This window comes from Plecotus auritus (genome assembly GCF_963455305.1).
Source record: "Plecotus auritus genome assembly, chromosome: 6".
Lineage (NCBI taxonomy): Eukaryota > Metazoa > Chordata > Mammalia > Chiroptera > Vespertilionidae > Plecotus > Plecotus auritus.
The window spans coordinates 8,618,376-8,638,738 of NC_137773.1; the positions used below are offsets into that span (position 1 = coordinate 8,618,376).

The 20,363-nt window shown below is 47.9% G+C and overlaps 1 protein-coding gene across 2 annotated transcripts in view; it reads right to left on the reverse strand.

The window, feature by feature from the left end:
* Window positions 1-20,363, reverse strand: part of WWC1 (WW and C2 domain containing 1) — a 125,318-nt gene that overhangs the window by 55,275 nt on the left and 49,680 nt on the right. The window contains exons 2-3 of one of the 2 annotated variants that reach the window (XM_080675329.1): window positions 10,371-10,480; window positions 2,434-2,637 (exon numbers count right to left, since the gene is read on the reverse strand). In XM_080675329.1, coding sequence (XP_080531455.1) covers window positions 2,434-2,637; window positions 10,371-10,480 — 314 coding nt within the window. Of the gene's footprint in view, window positions 1-2,433; window positions 2,638-10,370; window positions 10,481-20,363 lie in introns of those variants that run through there. The other variant, XM_080675330.1, reaches the window with a different exon arrangement.

Genomic DNA, 20,363 nt, shown 5'->3' on the forward strand with positions numbered 1-20,363 from the left:
CGCAGGACTGTACGTGTGTATGTGTGTGTGCAAGTGGGGAGGGAGGTTACTTTAAATGACACGTGTCGAGTGCCCTCAGCACACTGCCCTGCAGGAATACAACAGGTACACATTAAATGGCAGCTCTCTTCTCCTGCCCCATAGAGCTAGAGATTGTACCAGAGGAGACAACAAAGTCTCCATCCGCAGGGCAGGCCCCACCACAACCAAGGCCAGGTGGCAAAACCCTCACAAGCCCTGGCATGCCATCTGAGTTAGAAGCCAGGCATGTGGCCTCACCGGTCTATCGACCTGCTGACGAGCTGGACCTGGAAGGCAAACGTGGCTTGTAAAACCCAAAGCAAGTCCTGAGGAGGCTTGGGCCACCTCTCTTTAACTGGGGGTGCTTGGGCTGGGGGATGCCCCCGCTCCTGGCTGGTTTGGATCTCAGATCAGGTTACCGGAGATGACCCTAGTCCTTCAAATATAATGTAAGTTCTTTTTGTGTGTGTGTGTGAATCCTCACTGGAGGATATTTTTTTCCATTTGTTTTAGAGAGAATGGAGGGGAGAAGGGTTTAGAGAGAGTGGAGGGGAGAGAGAAGGAGAGAGAGAGAGAGAGAGAGAGAGAGAGATGTGAGAGAGCCACATCAATTAGTTGCCTCTCCAATGCAACCCACGTTTCCTGGAGTCGAACCCACAATCTTTTGGTTCGAGGGCCAGTGGTCTAACCACTGAGCAACACCGGCAAGGGCCAGGTTGAAGTTCTTTAGCATTCAAAACAGTGGTGTCTTTGAGCCTGATGGTGCTCTCAGGAACACCCGGAAGTTAAATGATAGGACTACATCATTTACTTCCTGCTATTGATCATGAGTTCAATCTTACTGGTTCCAAGGATCTGTTCAAAATTTTTGTCATGTCAATGAATTCATAATATCAAATAATAATCGTGATTATCTGAGAGCCTAAGAATACGACAAGTACTATTCCAAGCACTTTACATTTGTTAACTACTTTCAGCCCCATAGCTGAAGGTGATACTGTTATTATGTCCACTTATACGTGAAGAATTTGAGGCAGAGGCAAGTGGCATAACTTGTGTGAGGTCACACAGCTAGTCAGTTGCATATCCTGGATTTGGACCAGGGCGGTCCAGCTCCAGAGTCCATACTCGCAAAACGTTATGGAAAGTGTTTCCCACCAAAGAGAACATTTATTCAGCCATTAAGATATTCTAAGAGAATCATTTTACCTAGACCAGTGGTTTTCAGCTGGGAGAATTTTGCCCTGGAGGACACATTTGGCAATGTCTGGAGACATGTCTGGTTGTCACAACTTGGGGTGGGGGTTACTTCTGGCATCTAGTGGGTAGACACGAGGGATGCTTCTAAAGGTGCCACAATATATAGGCCCCTACAAGGAAGATTTATCTGGCCCAAAATGTCAGTAGTATTGAGGCTGAAAAACCCTGGCAGACAAACACGGAAATACAGACAGACAAATAAGCAGATGTACTGTGATACATGCGATGAAGAAAATAAACGAAGAGCATTACTGGGGCTAACTTTGGGGAGGGGAGTCTGCTGATGGAGTTGTTACAGTGAGCCTCTCAGAGGCAATGAAGGATAAAACTGGAAGGATGAGAAGGAACCAGTTGTGCAAAGGGATCAACAGAAAAACAGTCTAAGCAGGGGAACAGCAAGGGCGAGGGGAAAAGTTGCAGGGCGGACTACCAGAGCAGAGGGTGAGCCTAATGACTGACAGCAGGAGATGGGGTGGGCATGGCTGGTAGGGGCTTGATCACTGGATAGGCCATGACAAGAGCAGTAAGAAGTCACTGAAGATTTTTTTTTTTTAATTGTGGTAAAACAGCCCTGGCTGATGTGGCTTAGTTGTCACATGCACCAAGAGGTTGCCAGTTTGATTCCCAGTAGGGGGCGTGCAGGAGACAGCAGATGAATGTTTCTGTCATCAATCTTTTTCTCTATCTCTCCATCTCCCTCTCTCAAATCAATAAAAACATATATATATATATTAAATGTGGTAAAATATATATTTAACATAAAATTTACCACTGTAACCACCTTTACGTGTACGTTCATATTGTGCAAGCATCACCGCCATCCTTCTCCAGAACTTTTTCATCTTCCCAATCTGAAACTCCAGGGCCATTAAACACTAACTCTCCATCCATCACTTCTCCAGCCACAGAAGGGTTGTAAACAAGGAGATACTGTAACCTGGCTGGCATTCTGAGATGATAACGAATGAAAGAAAATGAAAGGAAAATGGCAAATGAATCACTGCAGGGCACAGGAAGAGATGGTTGGCGCAAGGAGTGGAGAAAGAGGAAAGTGGGCAGTTCAGAAAGGCAATACAGGCAGGACTTGGGGCAGCCATTCCCTCCTCCCTTTGTGGTGGTGGAGGGTGGGCCCTGGTGGTGGGGGGTACTCACAGCTGACCTGGGAGCCCAGCTTGTGCTCCCAGACGGCATGCAGCTGCTGATACTCCTGCTGGGCAAGCTCCAGGCGCTGCCGCTTCACCTGGTAGATCTCCTTCTGTGCACTCAGGGCCTCCTGGGCCACCACCAGGTAATCCTTCAGCATGTGCTCCTGCTCCCGCCGCCATTGTACCCGGGGGTCCTCAATCTGAGTGGTTTCTGGAACAGACCCCAGAGACTCTAGGTCAGCACCTCACAAGTATCTGTTGGGTTGTTGGCCTGTGGCATCCACTACCAGAAAACAAGAAGCATAATGAATAGAAAACCACAACAAATGTGAATGGGTTAAACTTACCTATTATACAACAAAGGCTCTTCACTTTGATTAAGCAAACAAACACAAAATAAATCAGGATAAATTTCCAAACCCAAAGTCAATCTGTCTGAATACAGCTAGGAGAAAGACCAGAATTGAGTTCTAATCTAGACAGAGGCTCAAGGACATTATAGATGCTTAAGGTCATCTGTTTTGGTAAAGAGCAAAGTAAAGCAAAATGAATAATACTTCAGAGGATATGAAGAAATAGGAACCCCCATACTCTACCAGAAATGTAGCTTAGAAAAGCCTTAACTAGAGGGCTACCTGACCATGTACATTAAGAGCCTTAAAATGTTAACCCTTTGACCAATAATTCCCCTTATATAGGATTATTATTTATTATAATAATCCTATATAATAAAAGCCTAATATGCAAATTGTTCCCTTGGGCGGTTGTTTGACCAGGAGTTCAACCGGGAGACCAGAAGTTCGACCACTCACTATGACATGCACTGACCACCAGGGGGTGGCACAGAACATGGCGGGCATCAGCGACGCGGCAATGGCAGTGGGTGGCAGTGGAGGCGCTGACGGCCCTGATGGGCCCCGACGAGAGTGGGACCAGAGCGGGACCGTGGCGGGATGGTGGAGCAGGTGAGCGGGCAGTGCCAGGCCAGGGTGGGTGTAAGCGGGGGCTGATTGCCCCACTGATCGCCCCACAGATGGCGACCAGCGGTGGCGGCAGGGGGTGGGGCCGCCACCTGGCTCCCAGGAGCTGAGGGAGCTGGGCAAGGGGCCCAGCCCTGATCGATCACCCCTCGGGCGAGATGGTGGATCAGGTGAGGAGGAGGCGCCAGGCTAAGGCAGGGTTCCAGGCGGGGCTGCTGGGCTGAGAGCCTGGGGGCACAAGCTGGAGCCTGATCCCTGCAGGCCACCCCAAGGGACCACACCCGTGCATGATTTTGTGCACTGGGCCTATAGTAAGTAATAAGAAATTAAAGCAAAGATGCATTTGTACAAAACCATAATAATAACATAAAAAATAAATAACAAGCACTTATTTGATGTTTATTCTATACCAAGCAGTATCCTAATTACTTTATATCTATTTACTCGTTCAATCCTTACACTACCTCTATAAAGGGGATTCTATTACTGCCCCCATTATACAAAAGAGAAAACAGACAGGGAGGGTAAGTAACTTGCTCAAACAGGAAATCAATGCTCAAATAAGTATGTTATATTTACATAATACACTAATACAGCCATTAAAAAAATAAAACAGAAAGGTGCTTATGACATAAAAGTGAGTGACAATACAGTGTACCAGCTTCATAAATAATTTTGTGTTTATCAAAATAAATATGGACATTCTCCAAAATATTAAGAGGACACTTAGCAAATTATCAACAGTGATTTCATTTTTTTTAGTTATGTGTACAATAAATATGTACAGTGGCAATTTGACTAAAAGATATTAATTAAAAAAATAAAAGGGGGGGCGGTAAGAGATCAACGGAAGGACTTTATGCATGCATATAAGCATAACCAATGGACACAAGACACTGGGGGGGGGGGGGGGTGGCGGTGAGGGCATGTGCCGAGGAGTAGGGGAGGCTGGAGGAAGGTCAATGGTGAAAAAAAGGAGACATATGTACTACTATTTGTAATACTTTAAACAACAAAATAAAATTTTAAAAAATAAAAAGGGATAGCTGGCAGCTGAACAGATGTAGAAGAGGTCAAAGCAATGTCAAAGAGTCAATGCCCATTGACAGTTTCCCATTTGCGGGGTGGAGTCAGGGGTGACTGACACACCGGAAACTCTATAATCATGGCCAGGTGGTGAACCCAGCCTGCAGACCGGTTTTACTTCGCCCAAAGAACTCTATTACTTTTCAAAAGAAACTTGGCCTGTCAGGATCAGGCTGCATATTTTTTTTGAAGTTTGTAACTTTTTAAAATTTATATTTTTTGGAAATATACTACAAAATAAAACAAAGGAAATGTTAGCCCTTTGATCAATAATTCCCTCAATTGCAAATTTATAAAATAAGAAGTGAGAGTTCCCATCTCTCTAATCCTACTCCCCAGAGGTAACTGCTGTTAAAAGCTCACACACTTGCAGATACTGTCCCCTACTTATCTACACATTTGTTTTTATATATGCGTATATATACATAAACTTGTTTTTTGTTTAAATATATTTTTATTGATTTCAGAGAGGAAGGAAGAGAGAAATGTCAATGATGAATCATTGACAGGCTGCCTCCTGCACGCCCCCTACTGGGGATCCCATAACCTGGGCATGTGTTCTTGACCCGAATTGAACCCGGGACCCTTCAGTCCGCAGGTCAATGCTCTATCCACTCAGCTGGGGCCACAAACTTATTTTTAATGCAACGTGGTCCTGCATCATATATACTGGTCTGCAAGCTTTTCACCCTTCCTAGTAAGTGTATAAAGATTAACCTCAATTTTTAATAATTTTTTTAGTTGTATTACTGCTTATATTTTTATTTTTCACTTACCTCAATTGTTTAAAGGATAGCACAGTATTATATGGTATGGTATTAGGTTTCTTTACGGTAGGGTATTAGTGGTTCCCCAGACCACTCATGGAAAACTTCTGAATTGTTTTCAATTCTTTTGCTACTACAGTCAATGCTACAGTGAGGATTCTTACAAACATACTTCTGTGAACTTGTCTACTAATTGTGTAGGATAGATTTCCTAAAAGAGGAACTACTGGGTCAGAGAATAAACACATTTACAATAGTAATAGCACCAAATTACCTTCAAAAGGTTGTACCAATTTTTATTCTCACAAATAGCCCAGGAGAGTGCCTTCCCCCCACCTTCAATTCTCAGCAAAATTGTTGGGGGGAAAAAAATGTTGAGCAGGCTGGAAGGGGTCAATGGGGAGATAAAGGGGGCCATAAGTAATATGTTCAAGAATAAATTATTATAAAAAAAAAGTTGGTGCTTTATCCAGTAATTCTGAGTTTCGGCAGCACATGAGAATCCCCCGAGGACCTTCAAAAAACAGAAACACGAGAAAACCTCAACCCTGTCCCAGAACACTTGCAGCAGGTCCTCGAATAACGTCTTTTCGTTCACTGTCATCTACACTAATAAAAGAGTAAGATGCAAATTGACCATACCTTCGCGATGCCCACCAGCCAATCAGGAGTGACTATGCAAATTAACCCAACAAAGATGGTGGGTTAATTTGCATACACAGGCACAGAGCGGCCGGGGGTGGGGCGGGACACTTGTGACGACGCAGGCGTTCCGCACCGCCCCAGCTGCTCTGGACCTCTGGGCAGTGTGGGAAGGCAGAAAGGTGGCTCCGGCCGGAGCGAAAGCGGTGCCAGCAGCCAGGGTAAGGAAGACCCATTCTTGCACGAATCTTCGTGCATCTGGCCTCTAGTTTCATATAATGTTAAAGAGCAGCCCTAGGAGCTTAACTCCTTTATATCATTAGCCTATGATAAAACTGGTTTCGTTATACACACATTGCTTTGCAGAACACATGATGTGATCACCAATTAAAACCCTCTAACCATGATGAATGTAAATGGGAATACTGACATATGAAATAATGAGAATGGGCTATAATTTGTTTTTTGTTCTTTTGTTAATCCTCACCAGAGGATATTTTTTTCCCATTGATTTTTAGAGAGTGGAAGGGAAGGGGAGAGACAGAGAAACACTGATGTGAGAGAGACAGATCAATTGGTTGCCTCCCACACTCGCCCTGACCACGGCTGGGAATCGGGCCTGCAACCGAGGTACGTGCCCTTGACTGGAATGGAACCCAGGACCCTTCAGTCCAAGGGCTGATGCTCTATCTACTGAGCCAAACCAGCTAGGGCGAGAATGGGTGGTAATATGGAAAGAACTGTCTATATGTGCTGTTTCTAGTTCCTCTCCTCCATTTTTTTTCCAGACTCACGACTTTTGCCCCCCAATCCTTGTCCAAAGCTGCCTTCCAGTCAGGGTCAGCACTGTCACCTGGATTACTAAAGTTAGTGGTCAACTCTGAGGCCTCTTCATAGTTGACCTGACAGGGCTGACAACCCTCCCCTTGATACACTTCCTTCCTGTGGCTGCGCAGACCCTTGGGTTTCCCCCCACCTTCCTGGTCACACCTCAGAATCACTTGTTTTCCTCTTCTCCGCACCTTCTTAGTATCTGAGGACCCTATGGCTCATTCCTTGGTCTTCAGTCTTGATATTTCCCTTTGGTAATCTCATCCGGCTTCATGTCTTGCAATACTATCTATATGCCAACAACTCCCGTGCAAGTATCTTCAGCCTTGATCTCTTTCCAAGCTCCAGATTCCTACAGCAAGCTGGCCGGCATCATCTCTCAGACGTGTAACAGGCATGGAAGACTCAACATACCCCAAAGAACCCTTGTTCCTCCTTCCTAAACCCACTCCTCCTGCAGTTTCCTCCATTCCATTGATGGCAACTCCATGGGGCCAGTTGCTCAGGTCCAATGAGAGTCATTCATTCCTCTTGCTTTCACATCCCATATGCAATCTATCAGGAAGTCCTGTGGGTTCTGCCTTGAAAATATACCCAGCATCTGGACACGTTTCACCACCCCCACTGCTGTATGGCTCTGCTCTGGGACACTGTCCTCTGTCACCTGGACTGTTGCAATGGTCTCTCACAGGTCTCCCTGCTTCTGTCTTTACCCACTAAGGTCTATTGGTAGCACAGCAGCCAGAGTGACCCTTTTAAGACATAGAGCAGAACTTGCCACTCATCTGCTGGAAACTAGCCAACGGCTCCCATCTCACATGGGAGTAAAAGCCGGAAGAGTAAGGCAAATGCCCTTCCCCTGTTCCCCCACTCATTCTGCTATCTGCACACCTGCTTCCTTGTCATCCCTCGAGCAAGCTGAATGTGACCTCATTTTAGTTTTTGCTCTATGCTCTCTACTTGAAATGCTCCCTCACTCCTTAAAGTCTTAGCTCACTTCTCATTTTCTCAACAAGTCCTTCCCTGTCCTTGCCTCGCCATCCTCAAACACACCCAGTACGTTAGCCCTACACTCTGCTTTCTTTTTCCCATAATACTGGCAATTGTCCAGTGCACTACATAATCTGCTTATTTATTCTGTTTATTTTCTCTTTTGGCGAAATGAAAGCTCTACAAGGGCAAGGATCATTGCCATGGACTCTTACGTATCCCAAGCTCCCAGGACAGTGCCTGGAACATTGCAGGTGGTAGGTGAATACTTGCTGAATGAATGAATGTTGGGTGGGAGATATAATTTGTTGTTCATTTCTAACGTGTCTATAACTCTTAAGAGAGCAGTTTTAGTCAATGAACTCCGAGCCCACGGCTCTGAACGCTTGGGCCTCGATGGTCATATTCATGCCACTGGCATCACTGGCTCCATCTACAGAGGTGGTGCCCTCCATCCAATGACAGCACCTTCACACCGAAAGGAAACCAGTAGCCTGATAGCTGGTAAAACTACCATATAGAATTCTTCCTATTCTGGCCCCTATGTACTCCCATCCCCCCATACGCCCACCTCACTTCTGCCATCATCCCCTCAAGAATAAACTCTGCCACAGCCTGCTACTCCTTCCTTTTCCCAACGTCTCCCAGAAGCACCTTAAAATCCCACTCCTGCCATCAGATTTTAATGAGGGGGATGCACTCAGCAATTAGAAACAGGAAAGGCCTGATGAGGGTTCCTGTGCATCAGTGTTTAACCCAGCACGCCTTGCAGCCCTCCCAGCATTAACCTCATTCCCCATGCACACCCAATTAGGCATATTTACTTCTCATTATCCAGTATGCAATCATGAGCGCTAATAAAGGACTCTGCTACCCCCAACAATGCAATTAATGTCATTAGCTGTCTCTCAGAAACTCTTCTACACTTCGGTGCCAGGAGCGGTCCCCGCTCATTCATCCTTTAGTCATGCACTCAGGCATGTATGCCCTTTTCTACTTACTTTGTGCCTTATCTAGAAGAACTTGCAACACTAGGTAAAGGGCTATCCTACAGAGTGATGAGGGGCACAACAAAGGTACGGCCAGGTGCTACTGAAACCCAGAGGAAGTGGGTGGACAAGCACCCTTCTGCTGCCCAGCAGCGGTTCAAATCCCAGCTCCGCCATGTTTTAGCTCTGAGTATTGAGCGGTGGATTACTACCTCTAAGTCCCATTTTTAAGATGGGGATAATCATCCTAACACCCCACAGGGTAGTTGGGAGGAATAAATGGGATGCTGCCTAGCTAGTGCCTTGCCCAGCTCTGGCACAGAGTGGACGCTCAGTAAATGGGCTAGAGTTTGATGCCCTACTCTCAGCCTTCAAGCTTTTCCAGGCATGTCCCACTTCATTCCATTCTCCTTTTGCCTGAAAGGATCAAGGAAACCCTCCAATTCGGAAGGTGGAGAGAGAGACAGAAAATCCTCTCTCCTCACAGGAATAAATGGGGCAGCAAATTTCAGAGGGCAGGAATACTCCTGGCCAAGCAGGTGCACAATGGATGAGGCCCAAGCACACCTGACTCTCCCTGGCTCGGGGACCACAACCAGGGCTCCGCCACCTGTCAGACAGCACGCTTGTCCCTTTCTCAGCCTGTTCCTCCATCACAGTCCCAGAGACAAAGACACCAGGAATCTTCATCTGCAGCAGGATACCTGGATCACAGACAGGAAGTGAGGGTGGGCTGATTCGTATGATGGGCTGGAGACACACACACTCACACCACGCCACTATGGACACCTATGTATGCAGGCTGCTAGGGCTCTGGCTGCTCCAAAATGACCCGGCAATGACACATCCACCTTTATGAGGAAATAAAGGTCTGTATGCACATACGTTGATAGATGTAAAAAAAGGACATATCTATAATAATAAAAGCGTAATATGATAATTAGACCAGACGTCCTTCCAGATGACCTTCCGGGCGAAGCCGGGGCTATGAGGCAATCCCGGGTCCCAGGTGCCAGAGGGAAGCCAGTGCTGGCAGCTGGGGGAAGGAAGGCCTACGCTTGCACAAATGTTGTACATCGGGCCTCTAGTGAATATATACACATAAACACACAACTGGGAAATTTCTGCAACAATACACACAAAATGTTTAGCAGTGGCTGCCTCTGTAGAATTGAGGAGATGAGCTATGAGAGGGGGAGTTTCAGATTCTACTTAAAACCCTTCTAACTGTTATTTTATATGAGCATACATTATCTATCTATACCTACTGTTGACATCTCTACGTTGACATCTCTACCTAACTATAGATAAATCAAAATACAGCCCAGCCGCAGTGGCTCAGTGGTTGGGTATTGACCTATGAACCAGGAAGTCATGGTTCAATTCCCAGTCAGGGCACATGCCTGGGTTGCGGGCTTGATCCCCGATCGTGCAGGAGGCAGCCAATCAATGACTCTCTTTCATCCTTGATGTTTTAACCTCTCTCTCCCTCTCCTTTCCTCTCTTAAATCAATAAAGATATATTTTTTAAAAAGAAGAAAATAAAAACCCCACAAAATACGATTTGGCTTCAAAAGCCTCTTCCAGACTTAGGAGGTGAGTGTGGAGGCAGAGGATCGGGGAGAGGGGATGAGACGGGGAGGATGGCCAGGAACTTACTGGTGTTGTGGTCTATGAAGTAATCTCCAACCTGTGGGTCATACGCCTCTTCCCACCCTAGAGGCAGCTCATCACTAATGCAGTCGGCAAAGGTGAGCGGTTTGGTGTACCTGGGGAGGAAGAGAAGAAAGACTCCATCAGCCTGCGGTCCCCACACCCCTGCAACTCTTGGCCTCCACGCTACTCGGCGCTGGCCCAATAGATCCCAAAACCCGGCAATGACACCAGATCTGTCCCTGTTGTCCCGGGAAGGCGAAACATGGAAGGAGGCAGGAAATCTGTGTCCCAGCCCCAACTTAGTCACTAACTAGGGAGAAATTTGAGCCGGTCACCTTCCTTCTCTGGGCCTCCAGTTCTGCATCTCTACCTGAAGAGTTTGCAGGAAAGGGCTCGAAGGTCAAGGCTTGCTTCTGGACGTGGACTCCAGCCCTCTCTGGCTTCTCCACCTGCAACTCCCTTGCCTGTCCCACCCCCGTCTTCCTCCCAGCTCTGTGGCATGGTGTCATGACCGCTTCCCCTCTGGAAAGCTGACTTACTGCAGCATCTAGAATAGCGATGCCCCCGCCCTGCAAGTCTGGCCAAGAGCCGTATTTCTTGCCTCCTGAGCTGGTTCCCAGATGCCTGTACCCACTGCTCTCCTTCCCGAGACAATCCAGCCTCAACTGATCTTTTAACAGTAACCACCCGCTAAGTCCTCGTTTTGCCTTGAGTGAAGTGGCAGTAATCACTCAGTCTTGTGGCTAAGTCAGCCAGACATGCAACTCACCCAACTAAAGGAACAAAGGCTCCTTCAAGCCCGAAAGACACCACACACTGCCAGTCAAGTATTTCAGCCAGAGTGCCAGGAATCTAGACATACCCGTCCGCCTGAGTGGCCCTTCCAGACAGCTCCCGGGTTTCTAGAGTTGCTGCCTCTGCCTAAAATACATAGTCTCATCTCCTCCCTCTCCTGTCTGCTCCCAACCCACTCCCAGTTCCAGACTCCCAGAGACTACTTCATCGGTCTTTCTGCAGACTGGCAAACTGAGGTCCAATGGGACAGGAAGAAAGATGACTATGACAAGGTCTATGATCCTGATCAAGAACTTCCCTTCAAGGCCTGGCTGGGGTGGCTCAGTTGGTTGAGCCTTGTTCCATGCACCAAAAAGGCGCAGGTCTGCTTCGGGGTCAGGGCACATGGCTGAGATGCAGGTTTGATACCCAGTAGGAGGCGTGCAGGAGGCAGCCAATGATATTTCTCTGTCATATTGATGATTCTCTCTCTAAAAATCAATAAAAACTTTGTGGTTCTTTTGTTGTTGTTTTTGTTTTTAAAGAACTTCCCTTCAAGCCACAGGAATCCACCCTCCCTCTTATCCTGTGCAATCTCCTTCCTTCTTACATTCACTCCAAATCAAACTTGAAGCAAAATACATGAGGGAAAGAAAGACTGAAGGGCCCCTGGTGGAGCGACCTGGTGCATTTATGAGCTCTGCGTATCCACGGTCTGGTAGGCTGTAGAAATACCGATTGACGGAATTCCTGGCACTCTGGCTCCAAAGCTCTGTTAGTTGGTAATTTACTGCTATATTGTAGCAGACAATGAGGACGAGGCCAGAGGTATATATGACATGCAACAGGTTAATCACCATTAAGTGAGGGTTCAATAAGCATGATTTCCATTAGCTGTGTGAGTCTGGCAACTTAACCTCTCTGAGACTCCGTGTATTTATCTGTGAAGTGGGGATGATAAATCATTCTCCGGGATGTCGGTTAGCTTACCTAAGGCCATGCTTACAAGAACATTTAGCACAGATCCTGCTACAAACGAGAGCACAACAAAACATTGGTTATTATTATCCCCATTTCCCAAGCAGGGAAACTGAGGCTAAGAAAGACTAAATACTATTCTCAGTGTCAAAGACCAAGCTGGGATTTCAAGCAAGGCAATGTGTCGCCGGAGCCCCTGCGGTGAGCTAAAAGGTCCTCTTGAAAGCTGACATCTCCACTGCATCTCCTGAGCCCCAAGGAGAATCACACAGGTGATGGGGTGCTCGGGGACATCTGTGCCGGTCTGGGTCAAGTTCCTGCGGGGCTGCCTGCAGCCCACCCAGCCCCACCCCATACTCTGCTCAGATTTCTGCAACAGAAGGCCACTTCCAGCGGTGTCTCCCCCACTCCCACGTCTCTTCTCAGTGTTTGCTCCCTCTTCCTTATGGGGAATGAAGACCAATGCCCAAGAACCAAAGCTCATCCCACATCATTTCATCCAACCAATCTCTGAAAGGGTCCCTGAAGGACTCTCCACCCAGGCGTACACCCCTCCACGGTAAGCTACTCCATCACGGAGGACAGGTAAGCTGGGAGGGGACAGACATGCTCGCACCAACCACACTCAGACCTCTCCTTTTGCGCTCATTCCTCGCCCTGCATTCCCCCAGCCTGGCTGTGGAGATATAAATCTTATTATACGATCAGTCTGCAACCCAGAAAACCAAGAAGCTGTGTCCCTTCCCGACCGCTGCCCGGAAGATGTGTGAGGATTATCACCTTTCAAAATTCCTCTCTGGGGACTGATGAAATCATTTCATCAATGCTGCATCTGAGCAAGGGAACCCTATACCCCCCACAATTCGCTCTCAATAAGTATCTGTGGAATGGGCGCGTACAATCATGTATATGTAGGAACAAAAAATAACAATGTGTTCTATATTTTGCTAAAATGGAAGAATGCTTTCAATTTACTATGCAAAAGACAACACGGTTGAAAGAGAAGATCTACAGGATACTATTATGTATATTTTGCCCAAAAAAGTGTGTGTGTGTGTGTGTGTGTTATGTGTGTAGAAGAAAAATTAGAAAGTTAGACATTAAAAGGTTATCTTGGTACAGAGATTCCAATGAAACTTACGTCTTTTATCCTTTCTTAAATTAATGTTTCTGTAATGTTCACTTGTTAATTATAATTGAAATAATAATGGTTAAATCTAGGCCTAGAAAGCAAATCATATACAACATGTTTCCTCTCTGGAGGCATCATCGCAGCTACATCACAGGGTCGGTCCATCCCAGCAGTATAACCTGAAGCCCACTGCCTGGTCCCCAAACCTGGGCTTTGCTAACAAAAATTCACGAGACCCCGTGAGTCTCAGAACAATCTGGAAGGCAGCGTCAGCTACGCCAGGTACAGAGGATGGAGCGGGACCACAGGGACGCCCGCAGCAGGCCCGAGGCATGGAGCTCTTGCCTACTTGCACTTCCAGCTTCCACGCCTTCCTAGGAGGATATTCAGTGCACGTGGGTAACACCAGGCTGCTTAATGAAACGGCAGCTAAGTGTTTCAAAGTCACTGACACAAGTGATTCACTGAGCTCTGTGTGTGACCTGAGGAGCAGGGAGAGGCCGAGGGAAACATCAACAATGCAATCCCTTTTCCAGCAAAACAGGACCCATGGACTGTTCCAGCCTTGGCCACGGAGAAGTCAGAACTGAAATAATGTTGGCTACAAGCATCACTAATGTGACCGACATGTGGAGGGGGAAGATGCTGAGTCCAACTTGCAGCAAATGCAGACATTGTGGCTAACAGGGCTGAAAATAATAATAACAATAACAACAGCAACAACAACATGAGTAAAGAGGACCCACAGTTAGAAGGGGAGGGCAGGAGGAGAAAGGACAGCTTGAGTTTGATATTCGGGGATCCCTTCAAAGGGATCATGGGGGAAGCCAGGGGGCTGATATCCGGACACCCAGCGCTCTTCCCTGGGAAAGAGAAAAGCTTCCATTGGGAGACTACGCTGCTAAAAGAAACCTGGACAGCAAGAACCTCTCAGGAACAAATGCCAAGAGGGAGATGAATTATTCAGTGTGCAGAGACGTGCCGTTCAGACAGGATGAAGGGAAGCGATTTTAGCTGCACGGGGATTTAAACACACATATGTATACACACACGTGCATGTGCACACACACACACACACACACACACACAGCCCTTCCTGCCAGGGAGGAACTGTTTAAACCAGTCCCCCCTGGGAAACTGCGGGTACTTCTCTGGTTTGTAATGTTTCCCTTTGGGCAAGCGCCAAGAATGTGAGCTGGGAAGAGATGTCAGCTTTCAGATGTAGCCGGGACGTGGGGGGCTTGCTCCCACCCCCTCTGATGAAGTGATCACCCCACCCTAGTCCGGTGCAATCCCAGGCTCCAGCCTCCATGGCCCGGGCTGCTGAAAACCCCAATATGAAATCAAATGACCCAATGCTGGAAGGGCGAGAGGGAGGGAGGGAAGAGAGGGTGCTGAGCAAGAACTCCTTCTGCCTCTGCTTAATTCCCAACCTGTGAGGGGACACAAACATTCCAGGATGTTTCACAACAGGCCCTCCTGGAAAAAGGGCCCGGATGTGTCGCCTTGGATACAGGTAGGTCCTGCCAGATCACCCTACACCGGACACCCGGGCACACCTGTCCCACTCGCAGCTCCATGGGCTGTGGGAGAGGGCCCGGGAGCAGGCTGCCAGGGCGGGCGGGCGGGCATTCAGCGTTCAGACAGCATGTCTTTTCTGAGGAGGCAGCTCAGAGGAGAAGCGGGAAGGCTTCTGCCAAGTCTAACACTGGGTGGTGATTCTCTGGGGCCTGAGGAACGCAGAACGTATCTTTCATGTTTCTGGTGCTTCCCGAGCGATCCTAACACTTCCCACAGGAACCTCTTTATCGGGTCCAGCAGGATGCTGGCCCCAGCCCCGCGCTCTCCAGGGGCCAGATGGGAGGGACAACTTTCTAAAGGGCTCTCCAGACTCCACACCAAGAACTGTCCAAACTTTCAGCAGAACCTCTCCGGCCGGTTCTTCCCGCCCAGGGGTGTTTCACATGCATAGTTCCCATAGCTGAGATTTCACACCCCGGTCACATGCCGTTGCCTCCGGCTGCTGCACAGAACCATTTCGGGGGGGGGGGGGGGGGGGGGGGGCCCTTCACCTTTCACACCTTGGAGCCTGCAGTGGGCTCTCCTTCCTTCCCTTAATTCAGTTCTGTTCAAACACTTTCATTCATTCATTTTAACAAATCTGGGGCTGATAAAAATAACCATCTCCCAAGTTTGCTAGGAGGGCTGAGCACACGACACACAGGTGAACCTCATTAATAAACGCCAGCTGCAGAGTGGAGGAGACAGCACCCAGCCCCGCATGCTGCAGTTGGGGAGACATCCCAGCCTGGATGTGAACTGACATGGTCATTTCAGCCACGCACTGTAATTCAGAAAAAAAGACAACCGGAACCCTAGCCGGTGTGGTTCAGTGGCTAGAGCGTTGGCCCAAGAACTGAAGGGTCCCGGGTTCGATTCTGGTCAAGGGCACGCAGGTACCTCAGTTGCAGGCTTGGCCCCTGGCCCTGGTCCAGGCATGTGCGGGAGGCAACCAATCAATGTGTCTCTCTCACATTGATGTTTCTCTCTCTGTCTCTCCCTCTCCCTTCCACTCTCTCTAAAAATCAATGGAAAAATATCCTTGGGTGAGGAAAACAAAAAACAAACAAACAAGCAAAAAAAACGCCACAACAGGGTCAAGTATAAACGGGCAGGTGGCCATGGGAAGCTTCTGGGAGAAGGTGAGCTTTGGAGGGAGACAAGATAGATGGTGGGAGCAAAGGGAGCAGCCAGCACGCAGGCTCGGGGGCGGGACATTAAAGATGGCCCATCTCTGTGAGGAGTGACAAGGCAGAGAGGGGCAGAGCTGGACTTTCAGGGGTCTGGGACCCCTCATAAGGACTTTGAGCACCACCCCCTTGCCCAGCTGCAGAAAGTGACCCGGAGAACCTCCCTGCCTCACGCTCCTCGCCGCTCTCTTCTTTTTTCTCCATTTCTTTTTTTTTTTTTAAATGTTTTTACTAGAGGCCCGGTGCATGGATTCATGCACCGGTGGGATCCCTCGGCCTGGCCTGTGCCCTCTCGTAATCTGGGACCCCTCAGGGGATGTTGGACTGCCAGTTTTGGCCCAATCCCCACAGGCCAGGCCAAGAGACCCCACCGGTGCACGAATCCGGTGGGGTCTCTAGTATGCATATTAAGATCTCTCATTAATCTCTTTCTGCCCTCCCCTTCCTCCCTTTCCTCTGAGATTCATCAGTCTGTTCCATGTTTCTATGCCTTGAGCGTCTGCCCCCTGGTGGGCAGTGCGCGTCATAGCTACCAGTTGAACAGTCAAACGGTCATTTAGGCTTTTATATATACTAGGTGTACCGGTTAATAATGGTGGATTTTGTAATCAAAGAAAACATGTTAATTTCAAGAGAAACATCAAAAGTGCTTTATTCTCAGATTTCTGTGAAACTGAGAAATCTCAATCTCATAAGGGTGTTGTGGGGATTAATCCCCCTGCTGGGGATTAAGCCCACAACCCGGGCTAGCTACACATTTCCCCCATCTTTCAGGTAATTTGTGGATACCGTCCCAATAGAACTTTCCTTGTTTTGAGGCAAACCATTCAGAGAACCAATTTTCCACTTCTTCATACGTTTTGAAGTGCTGCTCAGAAAGTGCATGTGCCATCGATCGGAACAAGTGGTAATCTGAAGGAGCAAGGTCTGGTGAATAGGGCGGGTGGGTTAATGCTTCCCAGGCAAGATCTTTTAACGTGTCTTTAACTGGTTTTGAAGTGTGTGATGGTGCATCATCAAGAAGCAAAGTTACTTTGCCATGTCTTCTGGCACATTCTGGTCGTTTTATGATCAAAGAGTATTCAAATTGATTGTTGTAGGTTGTGATCAGTATTAATGGTTTCTCCTGGTTTTAGAAGCTCATAATATACCACACCGTCCTGATTCCACCAAATGCAGAGCATTGTCTTCTTTCCGAAGTGATTCGGCCTTACAGTCGACGTTGATGGTTGACCTGGATCAACCCATGATTTTGTGCATTTGGATTCTCAAAAGAAATTCGCTTTTCATTGCCAATCACAATTCAATGCAAAAAAGATTTTCTTTCATGCTGTTGAAACAACATTTTACTGAAGACTTTTCGGTTTTCCATTTGTCTTTCATTCAGTTGATGTGGCACCCATTTTCCTTCCTTTATTTTTTATTTTTTTTTAATATATTTTATTGATTTTTTACAGAGAGGAAGAGAGAGGGATAGAGAGCCAGAAACATCGATGAGAGAGAAACATCGATCAGCTGCCTCCTGCACACCCCCCACTGGGGACGTGCCCACAACCAAGGTACATGCCCTTGACCGGAATCGAACCTGGGACCCTTCAGTCCGCAGGCTGACGCTCTATCCACTGAGCCAAACCGGTTTCGGCTTCCTTCCTTTAAAATCTTTCCCATTGCTTGTAAACGATCAGAAATTGTTTGCTGAGCAACGTTTAATCTTTCTGCAAGTTGTTTTTGAGTGTGACATGCATTTTCATCCAATAATGCTTGTTATTGTTGGTCTTCAAAGTTTTTCGGTTGACCTGGATGTTCTTTGTCTTTCACATCGAAATCAACACTTTTAAAGTGTTTAAACCAGTGTTCACAAGTATCTTGAGATGGAGCATGTTCACCATAAGCTTCCCGAAGTATACAGTAACTTTTTCTTCAAAATAATGAATTAAAACTTCCCACAAATGCTCTTTTTTTTTGGCACGAAATTCGACATTTTTAAGCGTAAAAATATCTATGATGTTAACACCTTCAGAAAATTTGACATATGAAGTTTTGAAGCCTGCTGTCAATACAACAAAATAGCATACATATCAAATCACATATATATCAACATATGTGTAACTCCATCTATTGAAAAAAATCCACATTATTAACCACTACACCTAGTATATAGATTGATTTGATAAAGAGAGGAAGGGAGAGGGATATAGAGAAACATCGATGAGAAACATCACTGACCGGCTGCCTCCTGCACTCCCCCTGCTGGGGATTGAGCCCACAACCCGGGCACGTGCCCTGGTGCCCGACCAGGAATTGAGCCAGTAACCTCTTGATTCATGGGTCAATGCTCAACCACCGAGCCACACTGGCTGGGCTCCCCCATTTCATTAATCCTCCAAGCAGCAAGGATTTATTGTATGGACACAACAGCTCAGTCCTGGGCCAGGCACCACAGGGGCTCAGATGTTTGGGTAAGCCTTGATGTTTCTGCCTTCAGGAGCCTGGGGTCAGGCCAGGGAGCCAAAGCTTGCCCTGAAAGCAGGAAGTGACCTGTCCCTGTGACATTAGGTGACAGTATATGTGGCAGTTACATGACCTGAGACTGCAGACCACAGAAAATTAGCAGATACAAGGATAGCTAATAAGGTGCTGCATCCGCCGTACAGACCGGAAGGCCAAGGAACGGGGAGAAGAGGGAGACAGAGGCAACGGGGTGTAGTCAGGGGAGGCTGGAGAAGAAAGGGAACAGTGATGGGTTTCACGGTTAATGGGGAGACGGGGCCGATGCTACCCACGAGGCTCAGAAATCAGTGAAACTCGGCTGAAACCCACGCTCCGCCCCTTGCACCACCGTGGGTGGTGTTACGTAACCTCATTAGTAGGCGTTGCCTTCTCTGTGAAACTGAGAAATCTCGATCTCATAAGGGTGTTGTGGGATTAAGTGAGATAACCCACATAAAGTGCTGAGCACAGGGCCTGGCATGGAATAGCCCTCAGTAAAATGAGGGATGTCAACGCAGCCTACTGAGCGACTTCTGTGCTCCGTGTACCGTGAGAATCGGGTCACTTTCAGGACTGATAGGTTAGCTATCATCGTATTATCACCACCACCATCAGCAGCAGCAGCATTCTTCATCCCAAGAGATACCCACTGGTGGTTAAAACGCACAGGCTGCAGACTCAGGCCCCTGGGTTCCATGCGGGCCGTCCCTGCCTCGCTCTGTCCCCTGGGGCATGAACCCACCTGCCTGAGTCTGCTTCTGCGTGTGCAAGGAGCTTCATCTACTCAGAGTGACCACCTGGTCCAAATGAGCAGTGCCGAGCCCACGGCTCGCAGGCCTCAACCAACATTAGTTGTTATTGTGAGTTAGGTATTATATGCCTATTTTCACGATGGGGAAACGGAAGCAAAGGTACTGTCCAGGCGCAGAGCCTAGAAGCCCTGTGCATCCCCGGGAAGCTGGTCTCCGACGCTCTCCTTGGAAATTAAACCAGAGGAGATGGGAAATGGCAGCTGGAGGGGACGCGGCTCTCAAAATCTGCTCTCTGAGGGAGGTGGTCACACCAGGGATTTCCAAGTTCTCTGTCTCTGGAAATCTCCCCATTCCCTCCCTTGACGCTCAGCGCACCTGTCTCAACATTCTGGTTTTTCGACCCCTAGTTCTCCTTGCTTCGCTGATTTGGCCGGGCTGGTTTATCCAGAAACTCTCCTGGCCCAGTCACTCCCACTCCTGGAATTCTTTTACGGAGAAAAGAAGAGGAGGGAGAGAGCTGGAGGGAAGGTTCCAGACTGCTCTCCCAGTCCCCTTCTCCTCATCAAACCAGTGGCTCACCTTCCTCTGCCCTGCTGGGTTCTTGGGATCACACACCTCAAACCTGGGCCTGCCCCCTTCCTCCACTGCTTTCCCCATGTCTCGCTGCCTCCAGCTCACCGACGCCATGCTGAATGTGGGCTGCTATTCCGCTCCGTGGGTCGCTTACTGGGATGTAAGATTATAGCCCTTGTGAACCAGATCGTGGATTCAAGTAGCAATGGCCATCTGACGACGGGAGGGCCAGATTCAGCCTGCAGACACCTTTGTCTACTACAGTGCTGCGTTTTAGAAATGGGGCGGCGCAGTCTCTGAGGGTAGACAGTCCCCCTGCTGTCTAATGTGTTACTCCTGCCTCTCGTCTTATCAAGATGGAGCACTGAGTGGCCGTTAACTGAGGGCCGGGGAGAGCCAGACTCCCTGGGTTTGAATCCAGGCTCTGTCACTTTCCAGCTGTGTGACCTTGGATAAGATACTTAAACTCTCTATAGCTCAGTTTTCACATGTGCAAATATAGAAAAAACAAACAAAACCAAAACATTTGTGAAGCATTCACTACGTG